This window comes from Colossoma macropomum, unplaced genomic scaffold, assembly GCF_904425465.1.
Source record: "Colossoma macropomum unplaced genomic scaffold, Colossoma_macropomum, whole genome shotgun sequence".
Taxonomy (NCBI): domain Eukaryota; kingdom Metazoa; phylum Chordata; class Actinopteri; order Characiformes; family Serrasalmidae; genus Colossoma; species Colossoma macropomum.
The window spans coordinates 26,652,967-26,676,629 of record NW_023494806.1 but is presented as its reverse complement, the minus strand read 5'-3'; the positions used below and the strand labels follow the sequence as shown (position 1 = coordinate 26,676,629).

At 37.3% G+C, this 23,663-nt stretch overlaps 1 protein-coding gene across 1 annotated transcript in view; it reads right to left on the bottom strand.

Moving 5' to 3' along the window:
• Nucleotides 1-19,446: 19,446 nt before the first annotated feature.
• arid3c (AT rich interactive domain 3C (BRIGHT-like)) overlaps nucleotides 19,447-23,663 on the bottom strand; it is a 94,870-nt gene continuing 90,653 nt past the window's right edge. Inside the window, exons 7-8 of the mRNA XM_036598889.1 lie at nucleotides 22,843-22,932; nucleotides 19,447-19,750 (exon numbers count right to left, since the gene is read on the bottom strand). Of these exons, the coding sequence (XP_036454782.1) occupies nucleotides 19,578-19,750; nucleotides 22,843-22,932 (263 nt within the window). The 3' untranslated portion in view covers nucleotides 19,447-19,577. The remainder of the gene's footprint in view (nucleotides 19,751-22,842; nucleotides 22,933-23,663) is intronic.

Here is a 23,663-nt window from a genome sequence, read left to right as displayed (position 1 = left end):
TCATTTTGATTTCAGGTTGACTTTAATAACGTCTCCACCCATTCCTTTAATTTTAAGTTCAAAAGTGAAATGCATTGTGTAGTTACAGTCATATGCAAATGACATGTTGTGTTGATTTTCTAAGTGAAAAGAAATGAACACATCCTCTACAGAGAACACACTTCTGCACATTTTAATGCACAATTACTGTGTATTTGCTGAATTTTGTTTGGAAAAATGATACATAAACATAAAATGTGGCCTGTGCAAAAGTTATGGCACATTTTAAATAGACTATTCCACCAAATTAATTCAGTCTGTGGTCCCACAGTAAAAAACCTGTTTAAAAATACTATGACGTGTACAGACTTAAGATACTTACAAGGATTATGTTATGATCTATTTATGAAACCAAAGGTATTACATAATATAGTAATAAACAAAATATATGCAAAATCATCATTTATAGGGTACTTTCTACTACCTAACCTCTAAATTTCAACTTGTGAAAATAAAACTTCCTTTTTTTGCTGTTTTGTTTCAATATTGTTTTTAAAAATATCTTTTTTAAAAAGGTTTGTTCCATGTTTTAATGTCACTACTGAAATAGAGTTTTAGTCCATAGGCAGAATCTTATTTTAGCCACACCCCTGCATTTTAGAGCCAGAAGTGAGACTGTATCCTAATTTTTTAAATGTGTCCCAAAGGCTGAAAATCACTGTGTAACATTAAAAATGGTCACTACCGAAACACATTTTCTGAAAGTAAGTAGTTTTTTTGTGTTTCAATGATAATGTTATGATTTGATGTGTGTACAACTGTTCAAAGCTGTGTTCACTAGTCATGTACTGCCTAGCGTTTTTGAGTTCTGCTCAAAATTAGCTAAAATTGTCACTACCGAAACAGTCACTACAGAAAGGAGACTGAAAATCAGCTAAACATGTCATTTGTCCAGGAGTGTTTAAACTTTTACAAATAAATATATGGACTTTGAGATGTTTTATGACGACGCATGCCATACAAAGCTGTGTTAGAAATATTTATCTCATAATTAATAGTGTCAATGAGAGTACAGGCTAACTGTGAAGTGTTAGATGGTGTAAAAACTGAACTGTTTTCTGCTGTTTTGCTGGGTTATGGTACAAGTGATTGATAAGGGCACAGAGTGTAGCCATTTAAGCCCATAGCCTAGCTAAAGTGCCGATGGCATCTAATTACCTAGCCTCTCCCACCTGAACAATCTGCCAAAGGAACATACACGCGCACACACACACCTGAGACCTTGCCTTTATTAACCTTCACTAGTGTTATTGGCAGCGCTTTGACAGAAGCAAGACCCCAATTATTGTTAGAATCAAAGCTGCTGCTACTAAGCTCAGGCAGAAGCATACAGAAGCTTGTAGCGTTGGAGTGGCTTGTTAGGCCGCTTAGTGTTGACTCCACTGGGACTCGCTCTCAAGTACCTGTCTCTCCCAGCGTTGTTATTCGAACGTAAAATCGAACGGGTGGACGTTGCTCCAGCCATTTTTGTCAAGTACGAGCAGTGCTGTTCTCGAGTGCTAGCAGCAATTTGTGGTGTATCCCATGTCAGTTCCTGATCTAATATCAGGTTGGTGGATTCTACCACTAATTTGTTACTGTTGACATATTGATTGCTTAAGGTTGAGTGCATTATCACTAGCACTAATTAATTTAATGACAGATTCTATTTACTGTATTTGACTGACTGATAGAGTGAGCAGGTTCTCCTTTAAGCTGGATAACATCACCTGTCAAGCAGCTATTCCCATGCCCAGCAATCAGTAATTCCAAACCTTTACTTATTAGATCTTCACAAATGTCCTTTCTAGATCTCCATTTATCTGGAATATCATTAATGCCCAATAAACATATATTGCTGTTGCCATATCAAAACCTCATATTTATTTTTTTGAACCATTTTTAAACACCAGCTTTACACTGTGTGCACATTTTATGAACAGTGGACCAATAGGAATGGTCCAAAATGACTTAACGTCTCATCACAGTAGCATACATTGCAGTTGAGAACATGCCCTATATAAAGTTTCCAGTTTAAAGACTTTTTATGACAGTGAGAATGTGTAGGAAGAATCTGATAGACACTAATTAATGTGCTAATGTGAAATATGGCCAGATTGCAGAAAAGAAACGAGAATAAACAGCATATGTAGAGCTTAACAGAGAACAGTATTACGTAAAATCAACATGTTTGTGAGATGCTGTCTTTAGAAATGAACGCCTTTCATATATTAAATGAGGTGGTTATAAGGAGAACTGTCTCCCAAAATCCTTTAGCATCCATTAGTTTTAGTGGTGTAGATATTTCGTGTTCAGTACCATTTCAAATCTAGGTTCTCTGATGTAAAACAAATCTGGATCATTCTGCTGAATTGGTTTAAATTTGGCGTTTTCACTTTAAACTCACTTTTCACTGACTTGGACTTTAGACTGAAATCCTTTTGCTTTGAGTGATCCTATACTTTAATAATGTTTATATTATTAAAATAAATGATTTTACATTCCATTTAGTCACTAACAAAACAATCATAACCCTGCCAAAAGTTTACCAAATGTTTCAGTAGTGACTGTTTCGGTAGTGATAATTTTAGCTAGTTTTGAGCAGAACTCAGAAATGCTGTGACACAGCTTTGAACAGTTCTACACACATAAAATCATAACATTTTAATTAAAACACAAATAAGTTTACTTACTTGCAGAAAATAGTGTTTCGGTAGTGATAATTCAATGATTTTCAGACTTTGGGACATTCATTGTTTACTTCAAAACAATCTAACTGCTCACCATGTGGCCATGAGGGACAGTGATGCAGTCTCACCAGTCTCTCAGACTAAAACTCTTTGTGTAATATGAAAATGTGGGACAGCAAGTGTTTTTATTTAAATATTATAATTGTGATAAAATATTTCAACTTTACTTTAAAAGAAATTAAAAAGATCTTTAAAAACATAGAAAAACTTACAAAAAATGCAAGTAAAGCTTTTTCACAAGTTGACATTTAGAGGTTAGAGAGGGTTCGGGACAGACACCTCCCAATAGAAAGTACTCTGTACATGATGACTTGTGTATATTTAGCTTATTACTATCTCAATTATTGCCTTGGGTTTATTTATTTATTTATCTATTTATTTTTAACATATAGTACCATACAAAAGTTTGGAAATACTTGTTTGTAATAATAGTTGCTGTTATTTTATTTAACAGTGATTATTAGTATGACAAGTGATTCCATAGCAATAGAATAAAATATTTTGTGATGTCAAGCTTATAGTAGTTCAATCTACAACAGGTTAAACAGTGTTTTTTAAATTCTGCTCAAAATTACCCCAATTTGTCAGTACAGAAATGGTCACTACTGAAATATTCGATAACAAGTTTTGTTAGTGTTGTGATTGTTTGGTTAGTGACAAAATGGAATATTCAATCATTTATTTTAACGAAACAAACACAATTGTAGTTTAGGGTCACTCAAAGCAAAGGGATTTTAGTCTGAAGTCCAAGTCTGAAGTATACAAAAAGTGGCTGTAATTGCAGAAACAATTAATGAAAATAGTGATTTCAAACTTTTAGGCCGCAACAATACAAAAAATAGCTGCAAAATCCTGGTGGGTCTGCTTTCAACCAGGTGTTGCAAGACAGAATCATTTCCTATTCCTGTACATTAAATTACTATTTCCACCATATCAGTCTCAACATTCTCAAATCACATGTCCACATTTTTTTCCCAAAGTAGTAGCATTCCCACTGCAGGTTACGTGAATAGCTAGAAGCAGCCTATAGGCTGGTGATCAAACCACCATTCATGTGGTGGTACCATGTCCCTTTGTGATGTGGAAAAGCTGTGATCATGAACAAGGCCCTCCATTTGTAAGGCAAAACAGAAACATAAGCAAAGGCTAGCACAGGCCAGCTGTGTTTGTTAGGATGTCAGCATGTTTGTAGCGATGCATTCATCACTTGGCTTCATAGCTTCGGCCCCGGCTTTGTGTGTTTTGGTGAATTTGCATTCTAAATGTTTCATATCATCCACACAATGGCGGCTACTGAGTCAGTGTAGTGTTCGGACAGCCGGTCTGGAAAAATAGACGAACAAAAGGGGCGCATTGTGAAGTGTTGGCTGATTTATCTGTGCTTGGGCTTGATGAGTGGGGCCTATGATTGGAGGTTCAGGTCTTAGCTTTAATGATGCCGGTTCGGGTTAGAAAGACAAGTTCTATCTGGTGTGTTGCGGGAAAAAGGTAAGCTATTTCAGGCTCAAGCAATCCTGCAACATTTATTTTTCCCAATAAAGGAGTAGGCGCATCATTTTAATGTTCCACTATTAACATTCCATACTGACAGAAGGCCTTATGGCAGGTTAAGTTCGATTTATGGTTGGTCGATGAAATCCAGGCCAGAGGCAATTTACAGTGAATCTGAAGTGATCAATGGCTGATTTGTTCATTGACTACCTATCCTGTTACCATGGTATTTGTCACCATAGCAACTACTGGTAATTATGGCAACGCCATTTCCAGTAACATGGAAAAGTAAAAAAAACAACTTCATTGTCGAATGCGAGAGAGAAGGCATTAGCACGAGTTGATCACTAGCAATTTGGCAGTTGGCAGTCGATGAAGGAAACCACTACACTGTGCTGTTTAAATGATCATATTTGCCTTTTGTTGATCTTGATTGTCACAAATTGCCCCCTCTTGGAGTTCAATAAGCTTAAAACTCATGACAAGCAGGTGAAATTATGGAATGTCGGAACCATCAAACCATTAATTTCCAACAATGAGCAGGAATGGTGAAAAAAAAAATTGCTAAACACCCATCATTACTTGGGGTCTTAGTACAGGAGATCACCTCAGAGAGAGTGAGAGTATTTAAGGTCCTTCTACGTGCAACATGGAAGGAATCCACTCATTTTAGAATACGGGTGATGGACTGTGACCTGGATAGCTGCCTGAAGAAAATAATCCCATCACAATGCATTAGCCCTTCACTAACCCCTAGTTAATAACAGGAATGTACAGCCCCTCCCCCCCTCCGCTCGGATATCTTTCATGCTCACAGCGTCAACAGAACAAACAGGAGAGGCACATCCCATCAGTGCTTGTTTGTGCCCTTTGACAACCAAGTTTTACTCCGTTCCGAGTCAAAGAAGGGAAATGACCCCACAATCTGTGAGAAAAAAAGGAAGACAGTTGATCCGCGTGGAGAACTAGAATATAACATCCACAATGACCAGAATTTCACAACATTTCTTTGAAGGTTCTTTCAGAATTTCTTTGGAACTGAACTAAAACTGGTTTCCAGAATTAGAGCTGGTGTAAGAAGCGCCCTCAGAAGTCCCGAGGGCCCTGATGAGGGTGTGAGGAAAACAAAAACAAAGTGGGGAGATACCTTATCGCAAGGTAGCAGATACAGCAGATTACAACTGGCTAATTTACCTTGTGTAGCAAACCAGCTTTACAAGTCAATATAATGGTGCACACGTACATTCTAAGGCTACATAGTGCTATTTACTATTTCACTAGCTGCATTTGTTAATGAGCAACAAAAAGGTTCAAACACACACCTAAGAGCGACTTTTACTATTTAAATAGTGAATGTACTAAACTGGAGAACCAAGTATGTGGACCTTAATGAACTGTCCTCTTAGGTTCCCTTTGAAGTGCTGCTTCCTTTGGGGCTTGGGCAGCCCAATAAATCTCAACAGTGACCTCATCTGACCACACCCCCAAGGCAGGCCCAGCTGCAGAAAACAGCCACCTGATCCAGGCTAGCTTCCTTCTAACCGTTTCGTTTGAAAGATTTTTTTTCGGATTTTGGCGGGGCGTATGAAAAAAGGTTTAGGATATGAAAGGCCTCTTCAAACTGTGGCCTGCAGGCCAAACATTTTCTTTTGTCTGGCACATCAGGTAACACTAATGACTGTTATACAGTCAGTAGCATCACAGATATGGAGAAGTTTTGTTATTTTGTGGAGTTAGGCTCCACAGTCAGTTTACATTTTAGTACAATGGTTCAATTATCCAATTATAGAGTTTATAGACACAAAATGAGCTGGAGCTAGATTTAGCAAAACTTACATAACCAATAATTTCATAGGTTTTATGTTTCAGGCTGATGTTTTAAAACCATGAATGTCTAATTTAGTGTTCCTGAAGTAAGAACTATTCTGATGTGGAGATAATTGAGTCCAGACTTTCTTGAAAACTTCTTGGGAACTGCATGAGGCCAATAGACAACACTAGTTTTCTAACTTTGTTGTTTGGCTAAAAAGGCTGTTCATTTGCATGCAGGGCCTATTTGTTCTAGACAAACTGTGTATATGAGTAGGTTGTGAGGAAGTCGGTCACTGCACAATCACGCATGTGCAAAGTTTAGTTATTAAGTGTCACATGAAAGGTGATGGAAGGTTGCTGTGCCCAAAGCTTCGAGTCTATTTTTTGCCACATGCAACTAGAAATGTACAAAAGTTCTCACATTTAAAATATTCCCTTTTTTTCCTGGTGATGCAGTAGCGATCGTTATGCTGAAAGCAAAGACAATCCGAGCACAGTGTTTGTCTACTAAGCTAACTAACAACATTGACCACAGCAGAGACGTGTAGGGCCAGATTCATAAAACTATGTTACGCTGTTGGCACAGTAAATAAGAGCATATTTGCATTAGTGCACCGGTGTCTTTGTAACACCTACAGTGTCCTAAGCAAGAGCCAATCAAAATGTACATGAGGTCATACATATTAAAGACCCACACCAAGGCTGCATTCAGCCCCAACAAACATAGCAAAACGTTTATTTACATGGAAACGGTAATGCATTAAACACTTAACTATGTCAGCTGAGAAGGCCGTTCTTGTCTTTTCTTTTTAAGCAAAACGATGAAGGTGCCCCAAGTGACGCTCTGCTCACCTGACAAAATAAATATGATGAAAAAATTAAAACAAAGAAACAAAGAAAACTTGATTCTCAGGAACAGAGCTGTGAATTTTAAGGAAAGAAGTGCTAACAAATAATAATAAATTGTTTGGTAAAGATGCTTTTAACTTTTAAGTTTCTTTATCGGAAAATGTTTATGCTAGAAAAAAATGACAGGCATGTAAAAATGAACTTTTAATTGTGGGAATTAAATTTCATTTCTCATAAAAAATGTTATTCAAAAATGTTGTTCAATTAGTTATAATTTTATTTAGTTTTTAGTGTTTTTTAACATTTTTAACATCATTTTTTTATTACAACTAAAAATGAAACTTACATGCTGAGATTCTAATTACTATGGCAAGCTGTTCTAGCTTTTATTTCCTATTTTTTCTTCTCAGGAATTCAATTTACACATGTGAAAATTAAACCTCAACTAGTAAATATTTCCTTTGTGACCTCAGGAATTCAATTTGCATGTGTGAAAATTAAAATTCCACCAATAATATTAAATGTTGACAAAAATTCAATTTACACTAGTAAGAAATGAATTTACTCTAGTAAATATGTCATTTTCACATGTGTAAAATCCATTCTAAATTTAAATATAGGATAACAATTTAAAACTGCTTGTAATAAAATCAATTTTGAAATTTGAATTTGATGCAGGAAGAAGAGGCTGTTTTAAGTACAGTGCCAGTTAATTCTGCCGATCTGAAATTCTGCTCAAGCAAGCTGTTAAGGTGTGTCATGATGTTCAGTCCAAACAGATTAAAAAAGTGTTTTTGAAATATATGGGTTAATCAGCTGAGTGTGTATGTTTGTGTGATTTGTTGATTACTTCCATGAGTGAACAAACATGTCTGGAAACATTGCAGTAAATCTAATTTAATCCATGTCATTTCCTTACCAGGAAAAGTGACCGTCAGAGCGGCTCAGGTCTTATTATTATGGGATCGTGTTATGTTATGAATCTCTAGCAGCAGATGTAAATGAAGGAAACATGCAGCCGTGTCTTACATCACACAAACAGTAAAACATGCCGGTAATCCTTGTTAATGAATGAGCAGATGTGGCACCATCACGCTATTTGCACTTAATGTCACGATAAATCTGGTGCTGAGTTTTATGAATCTGGCCAAAATATTAATGAAAATTATAGATGTGTTCATACTGAAGGTAAGAGCTGAATTGATTACCTCCAAATACAGAATAAATGAGTGCTGTCAATATTTTAGCATTTTTCTATTGCACAATTAAGTATGTAACTGTAAACCTCTATATGTTCTGTCATTGTGTGCTATTGCTAAATGAAAGAGCAGTAATACTGAGAGTGGACTGAAAGTTTAACTTCAGTAGAAAAGTTTAAGTTTAAGTTCACTTCATAGAACATTGAGTGGGTCTTGGGACAAACGCTACCACTGCACTTGAAAAAGATGGTTTTTCAGGGTTCTTTAGTAAAGACACTTGTCATGGATTGAAACATAAATACACAAAGAACCATATGCATGCTTACGTGGTTCTTTGCATGGTGCAATGGTTCTTCAGAATGATGGAGAATATGTTGTATATGGTTCTGTATAGCACCAAAAAAAGGTTTCTTTTAGAGTTATGGTGTCAGGCTTGGTGCTATATAGAACCAGCATATCAATTTTTCTCTGGCTTGAGGCTTGATTGCAAAACATAGCACACCAGACCAGCAGTTCATTGTGGTTGTGGATGTTTAGTTGCTTCTGACTTGTCTAACTCATCTACATACGGTTCACAAGCTCCATGTTATCAGGTTAAATTTACCCACCTAGAATTTCTTAAGAAAACATTGTTGATAGAATAGACTGTAATAAAAATGGCAGCTCTTGTGATTTGAAAATTGCATTCGATATAAAAATAATGAATCATTCAACCCTGCTTTGTATTTGTAAGAAGTACACGGCCAAAAAAACTGAATCTGGGGAGAAGATGGACATTTCAACAAGACAACAATCCCAAACATACAGCCAAAGTAACTCAAGACTGGTTTCTAAAAAAGATGAAGGTGCTTGCATGGTCTAGCCTATTTATGGAAAAATTTATGGAAAATTTTGAAATTCTAACAGAGGGACCCTCATAACTTAAGGGTTTGCGGTCTCAGAATACTTTTTCCCTTATTGTTTACATTTTCTAAATATGTCTCTGTTTATGCTTATGAATATGTACATTTTTATTCATATTTTTTAAAGTAGATATATGCTTTGGAAGTATATTAAACACCAAAACCATAGTGCATGAATACTTGCTCCCTCACACTGTGTGAGTCACTACCTACACAAATAAGAACCACCAAGAAATATCAGCTTTGTGCAAAAAATTGGAATAACCCATGAGGAATATCAGGGGAATTTGACTGGATTTGGTACATATCACTATGTAGACCTTCCATGACCAATTTTTTGCATTTTACATCAGTATATAACCACTGCCAGAACTGAACCTCATATCTCCAAAAAAGTTACTTTGCGAGAGAAGGAAAAACATTCATAACTTTTAATGGAAGTTAATGGAGAAATGATTTATTTCAAGTCATCATGGAGCATTTCTATTAGTCCATTCATCTTAAGATTGTGACACAATGTAAAGGGCAGCTGTCGATTTCAAATTTTCAAAAAATGACAACAAAAGAGAAAAATGGACATTTGAGTTTTTGTCCTGACAGCGAAGATATTTTGCTTGGCGTTTAACCACAGCAGCGGCTGGTAGGACAAAACCATGTTAACTGCTGTGTGTTGTATGTATAATGAACTGGGAGGCCAATTAATTGCTATGGCTGGCTTATTACAGCACAGGTATATGCTGAAGTTGCTAATTGGTATTGACAGACCACGATCCAGTCTTTTCAGATCAGCTGAGCTAATCACCCCTGACAGCTATTAGGAGATTTTGGTGTGGAATTTTACTCCTGGGGTGAAAGTTCATCAACTAATCGATGGCTACTAAGAAAACAGGGAGCAGACGGCACTATTGTGTTACTTCCATTGAGTAGTTGTTAATCAGTAATAAACACGTATATAGAAATATAGGAGAATAAAAATAAAGGTACAATTTCTGTTTTTTTAATTGAGGTGAAAGCTCACGCTCTTATTTTGTATCTGTTCATTCTTTTTTTCAAGAGTAGAGCTAAATGTAGGAGGAATAACAGTTGTGTGTATTGTTGACGGTACAATAGAAAAGGAAGGTAAAACTTCCACCATTAGTTCAGGATTTACGTCTCAGAGCACTAGAAGTCAGAGCAGAGCATGAACAGCAGACTAGGCCGCAAGTTGTTACTTGTAAATATGCAATTGGATTAGCAGTGCTAAAATGACCCCAGGCACTGGTAATCTGACCCCTTGATCATGTGAGCACTTTAATGCCTGACTGTAGTGGAGGTCTATTTGGGACGCATGATGGATGTGGAGCAGTACAGCCTCAGGTCAGTCTACCATCAGATCATATGTACAGAGCTGTACGGGAATGCTGCAGTGATGCACTGCTTCACCTCTCCACACTGGAACAGACATTTTTCTATTCTTGGAGGCTGAGTAGTTGATATTAGTTAGATGTCTCACTGGTGCCATGGAAAGAGTTTATCTGCTAATTTGAGGGGGTTGTAAATAAAGCAGTGCCTGTTATTATAAATTCTGCTGAATTTCCAGCATTATGAGGAAGTTCGATGTGGAGTGTTACCATGGTTGCATGTAAGTCCACTAGGGCTGTCAGGATTACTCAATTAAACTTGATTAAAAATATGCACAACAAATTAGCATTGATTAGTTTGCATTATATATATATATATATATATCCTCTCTAACACTATGAGTCTGAAAGGATGTGTTGCTGTCAAGAAGCTGTTACTGAGAAAAGAAATTTCAAAAAAGCTGGTGCTGTTCTCAGTTCAATGTACTGACCACCTCACCATCACTTGGATCATGAGAAGCAGAAAAGGAAACTAAGTTCTAAGACGTAAAGTTCTAAGACTAATTCTAAGACTTAACTTTGGAAATAAATATCCTTTTTTACAACTTTTGGGAAGAATAGACGTTGTAATAAAGGCAAAGGTGGACACACTGAATACAGAAAAGGTTTAGCTGTTGAAGCTTCTGTGTAATGTGGTTCAATATGTTTTCTGTTGAGTTTTGACTGAAGATTGAATAAATAAAAGGTTGGTCTTTGACATTGGCACAGTACTGTACATTTTTGCAGCTAGAGGCCGGTTTCCTGGACAGAGATTAAGCCTAGCCCTGAACTATTGTAAGAGTGGCCATGGTGAATCTTTTTGCGTATTCTTTTTAGTCTGAAATGAGCTGTTAATCTGGTGTTTTACACCATCTGTAGTGTTTTAAAATATTTCTTTTTAAAGATCTAGTTTATCTATTTCAAGTAATTTTTGAATGGCTATGTATGGTTCATTATTGATGCCAGTAATATGAGAAGTCTCAATTAATTATCAAAAATAGTTGGTAGATTACTAAATTATTAATGTAATTGATAGTACACTCTTACAAATAGTGCCTCAAAGGTTATTTTCATGATGCCATAGAAAAACCTTAAGAACCAGAAATATGTGAGTGTGAAGAACCTTTTAGTTTTAAAGCAGTTCTATACAAAGTGAAGTGAACTTTAAAAAAGGTTCTTCACACTCAATCGTATCATTTACAGCAATGTTATCATACTGAAAGTTCTACAGGGAACCAAAACTGGTTCTTTTATGGCTCTGCACGAAGAAACATTTTCAGCTCCTTCTTTTTTGAGAGTGTAACAGCCCTGAAGTCCACCACCAAAATAAGACAAGGTTATACACTTGTGTATAAGTGAGATAAGGTAATAATCAGGTTTTTATTTAATAAATCAATAATCAATGATTTTTGTTTACTAAATATATTTAAATAACCTATAAGGCACAGAGTTCTGACACTGAATACAAGCTATAAACTTTTCCGCCAGGCCAGCCAAAACAGAGATTGATGTGTCAGTGGTGGCCGCCACCTTGTGAAACAGTGCAGCACTTTAGTTTGGAGTAAACTCTTCCTCAGGAAATAATGTGCTAACTGTGAAGTCTACGAAAAACAGCACCGAGGCAAGAAAAAAAAAATCTCCTCCTGCACCTGTCCTCAAGCCGGATTGATGGCCTCCCCTACTTTATAGTAGCCATATTGATTGTGACGGTGGTTGTCAGTGGTGCATAAAATTAACACTGTGTTATAGGGCATGGATTTCTGTCAGGGCCTGACAAGATAACCCATTATCGGCCGACGCCGCTAATTTGTTTTTGTTTATTCTGAAGTGTAATGTAACACTGCTTGAGCCCACGATGATAACTCTATTACCTGCAAATCCCAGGCCAGACCATTGACAGCCACTAATCTTGGCCCGGCTCCTAATTACATCAGGTTCTCAGCCCTTAATTAACCAATCTTTACTCCATTTTAGCTGCTTAATGCTGCACACACCCCTGGCATCATTAGTTTAATTACCCGCGTTTGCAGACTAGGATTCTGACCTTTGTCCTGCCAAGTCATCTTTTTTCCGCCCCCATTTTGTCTTTGCACTAGTTACATCGGCTAATGGCTTATTTCCCCCCTTAATGCTCAACACCTGTGTTTATATTTCGGACCAACTGCCGTTCCCAGTCAATCCAATTATGTTTTGATTGTAATGAGATTGAACGGCGCTTCGTACTGTTTATCACATTTAATGAACAGTAGCTACTCAAGTAGCTACTGGTCTTCAGAACGGTGCTTTTGACGTTATCCGATTAATCTGTTAAGAAATCCGATGAAAAAAGCTAGACTTTAGCTCAGTAGTCAGACTTCTCAGTGCATGTATACTCTTACTCGGATTTTCTCAGTCTGTGCATGTGCAAAAACAGACCACGGTGCTGGAAATAAGCAAACAGCGTTTAACACAGCACCCATGAGATGGCAAAAAACACTTTCGGGCGATGCTGAAACCAACTACATGCTTGACGAAATGATGGTTTTCAATATTTTTTATCTTCTAGATGATGCATTTATATTTTCAGGTATAAAATGTAGACCCAGAGTTTCCCATTGTCTGATTACTCAAGTGCATCTTAACACGGTAATCAGATTTCTGACAAAATCAGTTTTTTTTGTTCTGCAGTTATCAGATTATTAAGTGCATGTAAATGCACTCCCTGTTTTTAAGATGCACTATGCTAGTTTGGGGGATTTGGAGACCTCTCTGGTGGAAACGTGTAATTGCATGCAACATGCAGAAGAACATTTTTAAACGACAGTTATTCTTCAGAACCCTTCTTCGAGACGATGAAGCTCATGACTGTGAGTGCGGTAAAAGAGTATTTGTAGAGAACGCAGTCAAAACTTGGTGAAGGATGTGGAGCTTTGTCCTTCTTTTTGAGCATCCTGCAAAATCAGATCCGACTTTTAAATAATTATTTTAGGTTTTACATGGTAACTCACAGAAGTACACACACCATATTTTTTCCTCCTCACTCAGAAATGTTACCTTTTCAGTTTTAACAAAAAACGTAGAACATTTTGAATGCAAATCATATTAAATCATTAAGTAATATAAACAACAAATTTTTGTTAAAAATGATTTCACCTCTTGTTTTGAAAGCTGAAGAGTGTGTTTATAAGCTCCTGCTGGTGTGGGTTCATGGTGATTTCTTCTCTTTAAATGATGCACACAAATTGTAGGACAGTTTAATAGCCCCCCTTTGTTTGCTTTCACTGTTACAGAGGTGCTCTGGGCTGCCTGTGGGAAACCATGAAGTCTTAAACTGTACACAGTGCTTAACATTCTTCCCAGATGGTAAGTTATGATCTGGGATGCCTGCAGCAGAGACAGTGTGGAATTTGCTCTAGTGCAGCCCAATGGCTTATTAATGTCCCATAATAACTCACTGATTTAGCAGTAAAGGGAATGAAACATATGTACATATTATTCAATATTTTTTAGCAAGCTGTTTGAAATTAAATTACACCTCTCTAGTTATTTTTCCTTTATTTGTCTATCATCCCAATATATTATCTCACTCTATTGCACAAGCCTGTCTACATTCTGTGTTGATACAGACAGCGCATGTTTCACTTTTTTCCTATTTGTTTCAATGCTAAGAAATGATAAAACATGGCAAAAATGTAGTGTTGTTTTTCTTTTTCACAAGCAAAACTATGTATTTTCTTTCCTTTTTAACTTTTCATCAAATTCAAAAATCATAATAAAATACAACCCCATTTCCAAAAAACGCTGTGCAAATGTAAATAAAAACAGTGCAATGATATGCAAATCATTTAAACATATATTTCATTGAAAATAGTACAACAGACAAGAATAGGAAAAGACAACATATCAAATGTTGAAACTGAGAAATTTTGTTGTTTTTTGAAAAATATATGTCCATTTTGAATTTGATGCCAACAACACGTTTCAAAAAAGTTTGGACAGGTTAACAAATGGCTGGTAAAGTTGTGTAATGCTAAATAAAACACCTGGTGGTTAATTGGCAACAGGTCAGTAGCATGACAATATAAAAAGAGCATCTCAGAGAGGCTGAGACTTTCAGAAGTAAAGATGAGGAGGGATTCACCACTCTGTGAAAGTCTGCACAAGCAAAGTGCAACAATTGAATAACGTTTCTCAACATAAAATAGCAACAAACTTAGAGATTTCTTCATTTATGCTACATAATATCATTAAAAGCTTCAAAGAATCTGGAGAAATATCTGTATGTAAGCGACAAGGCCAAAAACCAGTATTTGCTGGCAACGATCTTTGGGCCCTCAAGCGGCACTGCATTAAAAATATACATGATTCTGTAGTGGAAATCACTGCATGGGCTCAGAAACACTTGTGAAAACCAGTGTCTGAGAACACAGTTCATCGCTTTGTCCACAAATGCAAGTTAAAACTCTAAAACGCAAAGAAGAAACAACATATAAACAGGATCCAGAAACGCAGCCACCTTCTCTGGGCCTGAGCTCATTTAAAATGGACTGACGTGAAGTGGAAAAGTGTCCTGTGGTCTGACAAATTAACATTTGAAATTCTTTTTGGAAATCATGGACGCTCTGGGCTAAAGACCACTCAGCATGTTATCAGTGCACAATTCTAAAGCCAGTTTTCATGATGGTATGGGGCGCATTAGTGCACATGGCATGGGTGCCTTGCACATCTGTGTAAGTGTTAATGCTGAACGATATATACATGTTTTGGCAAAATATGCTGCCATCCAGATGACGTCTTTTTCAAAAGGCCTTGATTAATTCAGTAAGACAGTGTCAAATCACATTCTGCATGTATTACAACAACATGGCTCTGTATTAAAAGAGTCTGGGTGCTAAACTGGCCTGCCTGCAGTCCAGACCTGTCACCAGTGAAAACATTTTGCGCATTATGAAATGAAAAATACGGCAAATGAGACCCTGAACTGTTGAGAAGCTGAAATTCTATATCAAACAAGAACAGGAAAACATTTCACTTTCAAAACTACAGCAGTGTCTCCTCAGTTCCCAAATGTTTACAGAGTGTGGTTAAAAGAAGAGGTGATGAGAAACAGTGGTAAACATGCCCCCGTCCCAACTTTTTCAGAACGTTGGCGTCAAATTCAAAATGGGCATATATTTATCAAAAAACAATAATATTTCTCAGTTTCAACATTTGGTATGTTGTCTTTGTAGTATTTTCCTTTATTTTTTTCCTCCTATTTTCCATGGTTTACATGATTTGCATATCATTGCATTCTATTTTTATTTACATTCTGCACACCTTCCCACCTTGTTGGGAAATGGGGTTGTATTTCTCTTCTTTTTATGGACACAAATGTGGTATCAATAGAAATAATATGCATTTCTGACAGAATTCCACCACGTTTCAATGAGCTGCAAGTGAAAAATCAAATTACATCACATGCTTTTGTTAACATCAACTTCAAAACAAAAAGCTGAACTTTCTTTATATGAGCATTCGGGCACTATTTTGTCTATTATTTACAGCTAAAGATTTTAAGCAACCTTTTTGTATTAATGAAGTAATGACAACATCCAGTTGTTGGTAAAGTTGAAAGCAGTACTTTATTTCTAATTATGCTACAAGTTAATGGCAAAACAAACAAACAAACAAAAAAAAATCTCTTTCACCTGTTTTTTTTGTACTTTTTTTTAACCCCTGAGCACCACAATCCAGCTTTCCCATAATGCACTGGATTTATCCAAAGTAAATAAAAGATAAAATAAAAAGAAATGTTTGAAGCTTCATACACAGCGAATAGGATCTAAAATCTACCAGCATAGCATTGTTTACATATCTAACAAAGTAAACATATTATTTTTTCTTTTGTAAGCACATGAGTGAACCCTTTTCTTTTCTTAACCTTCAGCAAAATGATAACATTCGTTGTTAACAAGCTTTCTGATGGTTATCTTGTACTTGTACAAGAATGAGTGAACATCGTTTCTTTTTTTGGAAAAAGCTTTGGTTTCAGGAATCGTTCTTGTTTCACAGTCTACAAACACTCCAGAGATTCCAGCAAAAATCTCCGCAGCTTAGCGATATGGGTCGAAGGGGGAGCTGACAGCTGTTATGAAAGAAGAGACTGTGCCACTGATATGGAAAATAAATAATAAGAGCACATCCCTTGATATGTCAATCAGCAAATTCGAGTGAACAATTGGAATAGTGACAGTTGTGCGTTGATTGTGCTCCGTTGCGATGTTCCGTAAATATATTCATATATTTCCTTCAGTTTTTTGCTTTTATACAATGACAAAAATGATCGTCAAGCTACAATATGTTGTGTCGTTGTGCTAAATTCTAAATTATGGAAACATCCGTTATGTTTCTTAGGTTAGCATCTGTCAACCAAGGCCTGAAGTGAAAACATATCTGCGTTTTCCCAGAATATTTTGGAGCCAAGTGCTAAAAATTCCATTTGAACAATAAAAATTATAAAGATGGTTTGAGTGGAAGGTGACCAAACTATGAGAAGGTCCATATAAAAACTACATTTGACCTTGGGTGAACATCCTCAATCTCCGATGACTGTGAAGTTTCTAGAGCACGGTTCAACATTCAGATGAAACCTCGAAGAAGTTCCAAGTTTTTGGTTTTTGTTTTGAAGGGCCAGGTTTGCTGCCGCCATTTGCAAGTGCATCGTTTCCAAGCTTAAGCTTAAGTGACTGAGCAGCAGATTTCTCATTGTTTAGTCATCATCATAGCAAAATCTCCCATGTCTGGATTGGTAACTTTACTGGAGAAAGGAAAACTGTCAACTTTTAACTTGAATTACTGAAACAAGTCATTTTAGACCATCTGTATTGTCCCATTTGTGAAAGACAGCTAACGTTTTAAACGATGTAAGAAATAAACAAATCAAAAGATTACAAGGAACAAGGTTTTGATATGATGGCGATGAAATGCTTTAGCAAACCTAGCCCTCGTTTTCCTGAAGCCTAAAACATTGTGCATGAAAAACAGTGATTCAAGTAAAACACTGGAATTTATAAAATATACGCTCCAAACCACTGTGCATATACAGACACGTGAAATCCAAAGCAATATCAGTGGTTGTAGCTTTGCTTATATAGTCTATTAGTACGTATTTGGTGCAGAATAAAAACATTTGCGGTGCAGTAACCGATCTATCTGATGTGTCCTGTTTACTAACCCTATATCACATCTATATTAAATAGCTTGGAGAAGATTGTGTACATACAATAAAATCCTTCTGGCATTCTTTTCCATACACAAAAAAGACAATGCCACAGACAAAGACACTAAGCAATGCAAATTACAGCAGAGCCTGGACCAAAAAAGAAAAAGGAAAAAGAAAAGAGTTTACACTTAGCAACTGGCGATTGTGGTCGTGTTTGTTGGCACAGTCTGTAACAAATGAGGTAGATGTGTGTTAATAATATATTCCCTTCTTTGGTATAACGATACAAAATATGATCCAGTGATCTGTTGAAACAAAAGCATTGATTTTCAAGTGGCTTCACAACAATAATAGAAATGAAATAAATGAGGTATATCTTGTATTCATAATCTATTATATGTATGTACAGGTAGATCTGTGAGGTATCTGGCTGTATGTAAAATAACTTTTGGGGTTTTTTGGAAAAAGAAAAAAAAAACATGATTGAACATGGAGCTGCTGCATCGATACAGCCCCAGATTAAAAACAGTAAGATGAAAATTATAATAATAAATAGAATTTGAAATCATATGTTTACAGACTTCTAAAATAATAAAAAAAACAAAAGAATATCCTCCGAATTCCCTTACAGGCAGAAAGAAAAGCAGAGGTAACAAAGAGCATGAGCAGTAGCTGAAAAGAGGGATAAAAAAGAGTAACTTTCAAGTCGTCGCTTCTGTTGACTTTTAAATCAGATCTTTTCACAATAAAGAAACTGTCTCATAAACTACTACTGGTTTGACTTAATCAAGTCCCATTTGCCCTTCTTGCCATATTTGTATATTTTTTTCTCATATCAAGTATAATGTGGCGCTCACCCATATTTTCTTTGTAATTTCAAAATACAAAATCCACTGAGTAGCTTTGAAAGCCTATACTGACACATCTAACCAGCTTACAATGATAATTTAATTATGGAATCTTTCATTTCATTTAATGAACACTTGCCATTAAAGACTGGTGGGAAAGCCTCCTCCAAAAGAACTCTCCAAGCAGTTCTGTCCCCACAACCAGCAAAGAGGCAACATAAAATACCACCAAAGTTACCCTCTTTGCTTTTTCCACGAGGAAATAATATCTGATGTCATGATTTTTGATGATTGTCCCAATCTATAAAAGATTATATGGACGCAGGCCTCGAAGGGGATATTCAATTGATGTCTTTTCTTTACAGAAGAAAAGCCAAAGCTATAATTGGGTACAGAAAGTACACTTATCTCCCTGACTGTTTGATACCCTCAGTTAAGTGAGATGTGCTTAATTATTTTTTTTATATTCCATTTCTGCATGGGCATCATCTAAATGTGGGGATGATGGAAGAAGCTGTGCGTATGCAAAGGACGTCACAAACACCATTACAATGTTACCCATATGCTCTTTGGTATTAGCTGAAAGTAGAGCTAGTCTGTTGTTTGATCCAACAATTCACATGAAGATACTTGAAAAAGACAAGGTGTACTTTCATGCTCAATGGCCAACAAGTATGTACTTATGTGGAGAATCCGGCAGAAATGCCTCATTTGAACATCTGAAGCATTCTGTTCTTGAGCTTTTTGTCCGTTTTCCCCATCTTACGGCCGCATGTGTTTGTGGCACTGTCACGTAGCGAGCCTCGCAAAGAAGCTTCACACTTAAAAACATGTCCTCAGAGGGAAAATAAAAGCTTGCTCCGTATGTATATTTAATGCACTTCACACGTGCTGCCATAAGCTGCTGCTTAATTCGCCTGGACAAAGCAGTAACCTTTTATTCTCTCTTAGAAGTACTTTGCAGGAGATAGTTGTCGGATTCCGCCACAAGGATCATAGGAGGACGTGTAAAAAAGAAAAAAAAAAAGATCTGGGAGCCACCATCAGAGGATACGAAGAAAAGAAAAAGAGAAGCGGATAGTACAGCAGCCTGCTTGGGTCTTTGAGAGAAGTGGAGCAGGTTCGGTGGCTTTTGGGGGGAGCGGCTCAAGGTGAGGCAGCTGGTCCGTGCAAGGAGGATGTGGAGGAGGAGGAAGAGGACGGCTGGATGTGGCTGCTGAGCCCGGGGCTGCTGCTCTTTCCCTGAGAGCCGGCGTGGTGCTGGACTCGCTGGCTGCCCGGCATGACCGAAATGGCTGGCTTGCGAGCAAACAGCACACCTGCGGTCAGTGCAAGACAATGATGTGTCACTAAATGGCAAATCAGCATTCTGAAATACCATATGAATCATAAAAAAAAACTATTTGTGTTTACTCTTTACTCCTCAAACTTCAAAAACCTGTCTGTGGTTCCAGACTCACCCTCGCAACTACATAGCCAACACAGTATTTTCATAGGAATTACTGAATAATTCATAGTAAAGCTCAAATTATTTAATTTTTCTGCAAAATGCACCAGCAAAGCACCAGTGACACATTTACAAAAGGCTATCAAAACTGACAATGGGCTGACATTCAATCAGCTACTTGTTACTATGCAGTTTATGAAGTTAATATACACTGATTGTTCGTTATAGGCACAAACATTACAAAGGAGGAAGAGACAGTGCACTGGTTGGAAAACAGGAAAGCTTTTAACCTTAACATGACTTCAGTTTACAGGGAAAGTCAATCCCTTCAATAACATGAGCTTGCTGGTAAAGCTGCTTGCAGCTTGCAGAAAATGCCCTCCATCGTTGTGGATATACGCTACATACAATAATTGGACAAAAGTATTGGGACACACCTCTTGAGCACTGAATTCATGTGTTTCATTCAGTCTCATTGCCACAGGTGTATAATATCAAGCACCTAGCCATGCAGTCTTCCTTTACAAACATTTGTGAATGGGTTGTTCTAAAGAGCAAAGTGAACTTGAGTGTGGTACTTTAATACGATGCCACCATAGCAACAAGTCGGTTTGCGATATTTCTTGCCTCCTGTTTATTCCACAATCAACTGTAAGTGGTGTTAATGAAAAGTTTAAGCGTTTAGGAACAACAGCAACTCAGCCAAAAAAGTGGCAGATCATGTAAAGTTACAGAGCAGGGTCATGGGTGCAGAGGCACATGGTAATAAAAGTCAGCAACGCTCTGCTGAACCTCCTCTGGCATTAACATCAGCACAAAAACTGTGCGCCAGGGAGCCTCATGGCATGGGTTTCAGTGGCCGAGCAGCTGCAAGCAAACCTTACATCACTAAGCACAATGTCAAGCGTCAGGTGGAGAAGTGTAAAGCACACCGCCACTGGACACTCTCGAGCTGTGGAAACGTATTCTGTGGAGTGATGAATCATGGTTCTCTATCTGGCAGTCTGATGGACGAGTCCAAGTTTGGCAAATGCCAGGAGAACATTATCTGCCTGACTACATTGTGCCAAGTTTGGTGGAGGAGGGATAATGCTATGGGGTTGTTTTTCAGGGGTTGGCCTAGACCCCTTAGTTCCAGTGAAGGCAAATCTTAATGCTTCAGCATAACAAGAGATTTCGAACAATTGTATGCTTCCAACTTTGTGTGAACAGTTTGGGGAAGACCCTTTTCTGTTCCAGCATGACTGAGCCCCAGTGCACAAAGCAAGGTCCATAAAGGCATGGCTGTGTGAGTTTGGTGTAGAAGAACTTGACTGGCCTGCAAAGAGCCCTGACCTTGACCCCATCAAACATCTTTGGGATGAACTAGAAATGGAGATTTTGAGCCAGGCCCCCTCATCCAACATCAGTGTCTGACCTCACAAATGCTCTTCTGGATGAAAATTCCCACAGACACACTGCAAAATCTGGTAGAAAGCTTCCCAGAAGAGTGGAAGCTGTTATAGATGCGAAGGAGGGACCAACTCCATATTAATGCCTATGGATTTAGAATGGCATAAAAGCTCCTGCAGGTGTCCTAATACTTTTGTCCATATAGTGTATATCTTGCCAGAACAAGCTTAAAACAGCATCTGAGCTGAATGCTACAAATTTTTATGCAATTTTTGTCACATTTTGAATATGTTTTGAAACATTAACCTGGCTTTCAGATTCAGGTTTTTAGTTGTATCTGCATTCAGAGAGAAATACACATAAAGATGAATGTTATTGCATATCGCTGCTGTCAGAACAAACCCTTGCATCTCCAAAAAGGTAACTATACAGGACAAGGAAAAACATTTAACTTTTAATGGAAGTAAACAGAGAAAGATATGTGTATATACACATCATATTTCAAAAATCTCAAGACAGAGAGATAAAATTAATGTAAACAGATATTTACAGTATATTATTTATCATCATTTATCCTCAGTTCTTAAAATATTGAGCAAAAACATTCACTATTCACAATTCACTAAGCGACTAGTTTTACATCTACACTACACTATGTTATTATTATATATAACAAACAAAATTAATATGGCAAGTGATTTGAAACTTTTGAACTATATACTTTGCGTATATATTATGATAAAACTGTCTAAAACATTCTGTACTGTGCAGTAGTCGGAAGTGCTTGACTAACAATTGAATAATAAGACTGACATAATGACTACAACTGCTAATAATGAAACTACAACCACTGCAATATGCATGCAAACTTCACACAGTTCAAGTGGTTGAATCAGTTCAAGCAGCTGAATCAAGCAAATTTACAGTGACCCACATGTGTGATGGTGAAACAACCTTGTGTGTTCCAAGGAAATCAAAAAGAAATAGCAGCCACCCCAGAACATCGTGTAATAGCATGCCTTTTTATCAGGTGACACATTTTGACAGCAATCCCTTGCATAATGGTTTTAGACACCATGGCAGTGTTGGTGTGAAATCTTCATTGATTCAGTCTCTAAATCTGTCCTTTTACTGTGAATAAGAAAGAATGAAACCTTCTGAGAAATTTTAGTTTGGCTGTTTTGCTTTTGAAACTGGCTTCCAGTAAAAAAAAAAAAATTCATTTGATCTAATTCTCAGAAAAGTTTCCAGGCACACTTATGGAGGCCACTCCAATGGGCCATCTTCAGGTAATTACAGTCGCTTGCTTGCCAGGCACAAGCACTGTATCCACCTTGAGCAGGAGCCCTTTCCACTCAGGCACGAAAGACAATAAGCCCCATCGACCTCACAGCGCCTGGGCCCAATTTCAAGATATTTAACTTTTTTAACTCTATTGGACTTGCCACTTCATTACAATGGATTTTATAGCAAAGACATCAAATTGTGTGGAGGACTAAGCGCAGGGGGTGCTGCTATAACTTATTGAATTTCCTGCCTGCAATTACATCAGCAAACGGCCGCTCTATTTACCTGTGTAGACAACTCCATTTATTTCTATTGACATGTTGATGCTGCTAATGCCGTTGGTAGACAGGTTCAATGCGGTCTCTTGTCTATCATCTGTCAAGAGAGGAGCCGGAGAGCGAGGGAGAGAAAAACTCAATATGAGCATTTATAAAAGGAACACAAGAAGCAAGAGGAGCGCGCCGCTGACTATCGGCGATAACTCATGAGTGACAGGATAAGGAGCAGTTTATTAAAAGAGTTCAGAAGGAGGGAGAGGAAGTGGGGTGGGGGGGGCTGTCAAAACCATGTCGCATCCATTTGAACTTTCCAGTTATCTCAGGAGAAGGTACTACATAGAGGGTCTGTATCATAACACACAGGCCATTCTGAATATTGTTTTATGGTACGGAGAGATACATTCACAGACTTGTGAATTCACTCTTAGTTAAGGGGGGTTAAGAGGCTTTTTGCTGCTGATAACAAAAGCATGCTGTAATTTTAGGTGGGACAGTATGTGAAATGCTAATAAAAACAGAAAGCAGTGATTACTAAATTCTGTTTGACCTGTATTAAATACAGAAGTTTTACCTTATTTACTTTGCTTTTTTTGTTAACTGTTGCTCATTCCAAATTTGATGTGCTAAAATGTGCTAAAATTGTACAAAAACTACTGATACACAAACTGAAAGTATTTCACCAATTATTATACTGAATACTTCTGGTTGCATAAACAGTTTTGGTTTGTACTATTGTCCTACTGCTGCAGGCACATGCAAACTGTGAACCACACGGCAATGAACCACAAACTAGCAACAGAGATGTTCAGTAAAGTTGATACATAAAAT